General features: G+C 35.3%; 1 protein-coding gene across 1 annotated transcript; it reads left to right on the plus strand.

The window, feature by feature from the left end:
* Nucleotides 1-744: 744 nt before the first annotated feature.
* LOC110938983 lies at nt 745-1371 on the plus strand. Its single transcript, XM_022180919.2, has one exon. The coding sequence runs from the start codon at nt 863-865 to the stop codon at nt 1196-1198; it is 336 nt and encodes a 111-aa protein (XP_022036611.2). The 5' UTR covers nt 745-862; the 3' UTR covers nt 1199-1371.
* Nucleotides 1372-4395: the final 3024 nt, after the last annotated feature.

Consider the following 4395-nt stretch of genomic DNA (forward strand, 5'->3'; position numbering starts at 1 on the left):
CGCTAGAATGAGAACCACCTCGAGTTGTAAAAACCGCGAGAACTACACCCCACGGAGCGCCGTTCGCCGCGATTTTTTTTTTACAAGTAGATGTGTGCATTATAAACACGGCCGTAAAAAATCACGCCGAACGGCGCTCCGTGGGGTGTACTTTTTTACACCTCAAGTTTGGTGAAAAAAAAAAGAAAAAAGAAAAAAAATTAAAAAACACCAAACTTGAGGTGTAAAAAAGTACACCTCACGGAGCGCCGTTCGCCGTGATTTTTTACGGCCGTGTTTATAATGCACACATCTACTTGTAAAAAAAAAATCGCGGCGAACGGCGCTCCGTGGGGTGTAGTTCTCGCGGTTCTTACAACTCGGGGTGGTTCTCATTCTAGCAGCCCCCTATATATATATATATATCGAGGTGGTTCTTATTTTAGCACAATTCTATATATATATGAGTTGTATGTATATGTGTGTGTGAGAAGGAGGTAGTGATTTTTGTCTTACATGCTCGTCCCCAACGTCACAGGGTGACGAATACGACAACGCCCGGGGGGGGGGGGGGATGGTGTAGCAGGCGGGGCCGAGCCTCAACGAGGCTGGGCTAACCCCCACACGGTCAAGCCAAATATGACACGTGTCGTTTTCGTAACTAAAAAAAAGAGAAATAGTGAAATAGTAAAAATATATTAATTAAAAAATAAATAAAATAATTAATGGATAAGCTTTACCCAAATATGTTGAGAGAATGATGAAACCCATTCTTTTCGTAAACACCACTTCACCCAACCCACATCGAAAACCCCAACCCCACCCCACCAACAAACATTCCTCGTATAATTCCCCCTTCATTCTTCATCAAATCATCTCAATTATGCCAATTTCAGACATATTAGCCGCTAATTTAACCGTCGTCTACTTAACGGTCATAGCCGCCATCAAGGGTTACGCCCACCTGACCGGCCGGTGCTACGGTGGCGTGGCGGTGTTGCTTCTGTCGACCACGGTGGTTGGGGCGTTGTTGGTGGTGGCGCTGACGTGGGATGTGTCTCGGAAGGTGGTGACGTGTGCGTCGGTTACTCGTGGCGATGATGACGTGGCACATGAGATGTGTCGAGGTGGCATATGTTGGCACGGTGTTGCCGTTAAGTCGCCGGCATCTCAGGTCCGGTTCAGGCTTCCGCAACGTCACGCTTTGAACCGCCAATGATAACTGAGCTTCAAAATAATAATGTATTTTAAAGATTAAAGAAAAGAGAGTATTGTATAATTTGAGAGTGGAATAATTTTTGTTCTTTTTTTTTTTTTATGGCTGTAATTACCGAGAGTGTATGTATAATATACCATACGTTTTATATACGAAATTGATTTTAATTAGAGAAATCAAAAGTAGCAAAGTGTTTTTGTGTGGAATATGTTTGTTTGATATTAATAGTGGACATGTACATGACACGTTTTACTTAACGTGCAAGTTTCTTAAACATCATCAAATTCGAATTTGTTTGATATTAATAGTGGATAGACATATGAAACATAAAACGAGTAAACAAATAGATACAAGTAATAAGTAATACATACTATTACATTGATTTTGCATGTTGAGGATATAAATGAGAAATATGAGAAAATGTAATATGATACATTCCAAAAGTTTATGATAAAAAGAGGAAAATATCTACTCACACTTTTGCATTTATTTGATCCTTAAGTAAACCGCATGAGTTTGGGGAAAAACTCCAAAATATAATGTCACCCTAAAATATGAAATAACAAAATATACTAATCATCCAACAACAAAAATAAAACAATAAAAGAAATCCTATAGGGCTTTTGTCTAACCTAAAAAATTATATATAATAATATCAACATAACTATTAAATTAATGTTTGTAACTAGATAAATAATATGACATATTAATAATATTAACATAAAAATATTTATGTCATCAATTTTATGTTGTAGTATATGCTAAGTATAGTAATCACTAACTTAACCAATTAATTATATCCTCTAGTCTTTTGATTAATACCACAACTATTTAGTCCAAAGTTGTGAAAATGAATAATAAGACAAATTTATAAAGATGATAACAATTTATGCTATTATATGTTGAAAATATCAATTCTAGACAAATTAATAAAAAATCATCTTATAGGTATCTTATAGGTTTCTATAAGTCCAAAAATTCATCCTTATATTATATCTTTTTCTAACATCATTAAATTTATTAAAAAGACTAAATTTGTGTTTAATATTTAATTAGTCCTTTTATTACTAAATAATTTTGTCAGGGGTCATGAACTTATACAAATTCCAAGCCTAGTATATTTCATGGAAAAATTGGAAAATAATATTTATGATATTTTAGCATGAAAAACTTCTCAAAACAAGAGTAAAAACCATATGACTACTAAAGTCGCTTCAAATTCACTATCACTAATAATAAAGAAATACAAAGTCTCATGTACAACAATAATCATATACTTTGAACAATTTGAACAAATTTACATTCAATATACCGAATAGAAAAAGGATACACAATAAAATCAAATGTAGAGTAAGGCTAGGTGGTGTGGGATAAACCATGCCAACTCAGGGGCTCCATAGTTATTATTTTTAATTTTGATTTATATTTTAATTTAGATTTATATTAAAATTAAACTACAAATAAAAAAATATATAAATATTAAAACTCAAACACGACAGATTGGAATTAAGTACTATTTTTTTTATTTCTACTCTTTTTCGTCGTCATCATCGTTGTCAACATGATTACTTCATAGATGTTCAACCAAATCCGCTTGAAAATTCAAGTGTGTTTCCCTGTCACGTATCTTTATTCGGATAGCTTCTTTCTGGGTATAGTTAAGTAGTGGGTACGTCGATTGAAAGGTATCGTCGAAGTCGGCACAAAAGGCTCTGCCCGTGTCCTCCATGATCATGTTATGCAATGATAATCCGTCATTTCCTTAACACTCCGAATACCCGTCAACATATTTTCTTGCCGACTCATGCTTCTTCTTTTAATACACCCGTTTGACGTGATCCGGGCACAAAAGACTTTTCACCAACGCAACCCACTCTGGATAAATACCGTCGACAGGATAATACCCTTATTTGTAATCCACGTCATTTGCATAAATGATGTATCTGGTGCAACCCCATCTATAACATCATCGAATTGATTTGATGATTGTAAAACAACGATATCATTGTTTGCCGGCCAAATCCGTAGATCTTGAGATGCAACTTCTTATAGTGTTAGGGTTAGACCATCTGTGACATTCTGGGTTTTCCCATTGCATATATCTTGTAGTGACAATGTGTACGTATGAATTATTAAATGAAAGATGTGAATTATCTTGATATGCTATGTGTTGTTGATAACGTGTATGTAATATATATATATATATATATATATATATATATATATATATATATATATATATATATATATATATATATATATATATATATATATATATATCTGTGTGTATAAATACTAGTGAGCCGAGACCCCTCCCTTGCACACTATGGGCTGCCAACCTACCTACCCAGCCCAACAACACAAGGACCTGACTCGAGACCACTCGGTCTCGAGTGAACAGTAAATAGTTGGGCCGGTTGGGCTGCAAACCCCTTTGAGCCCACTCGGAACCCTTGTAGGGTGCACCACCCAAAACGAGTATAAAAACCCATCATCCACCTTTTTCCCTTACACTCTCACACACTCTCTCCCTCACTAAAACCCTAGAACCACAAAACCTCCTCTCCTTTGTCTCGGACCAAACCGGTGACAACAAGGACCCTCGGTTCAAGCTCGGAATCATCATTCGGAAGCTCACTCATCGATCCTTCATACCCTCACACTTCGAGTCTCTACCGGTTAGTGTTCTTATGTGTACTAGGCGTTATGTGTGCTAGGTGTCATGTGTGCTTGATGGATGAAATATATGCTTAGTCTCTTTGTATGATCTTGATTGATTTAGTGAGTAAAGATGATGAAATACATGAAGATTGTTGTTTATTTATGATGTAGATGCTTGATTTCTAGATAAAGTTATGGCTAGGAAGTATAGAGTGATTTGTTATCATGCTAACTTGACACATGAATAAGTAGAAAAATGTATGAATATGGTGCTATCATGTTCTCGGATGTGTGTAAATGATGATGATTGATAATACATTAAACTAGGTGTGTTATGCTAGCATAAATCGGTTTAAAGGAACATGTTTGTTTAGGATGAAAACCCTAAAGATGAACTAGATGAATATGTGTTGAATATGAGATGAAGATTTGAAAAACTTGTTGTTTGATCCATTGTGGTTAATTGTTAGACAAGGAAACATGTTTGTGCATTTTCATTGGATAGTACACAATATCATGAAATCAAAATTCTGTTGGAT

The sequence above is a fragment of the Helianthus annuus genome, chromosome 5 (assembly GCF_002127325.2).
Source record: "Helianthus annuus cultivar XRQ/B chromosome 5, HanXRQr2.0-SUNRISE, whole genome shotgun sequence".
Taxonomy (NCBI): Eukaryota; Viridiplantae; Streptophyta; class Magnoliopsida; order Asterales; family Asteraceae; genus Helianthus; species Helianthus annuus.

Bases quoted from the DNA above. Each gene is read 5' to 3' on its own strand.
- LOC110938983 (XM_022180919.2), top strand. From the start codon at position 863: ATGCCAATTTCAGACATATTAGCCGCTAATTTAACCGTCGTCTACTTA.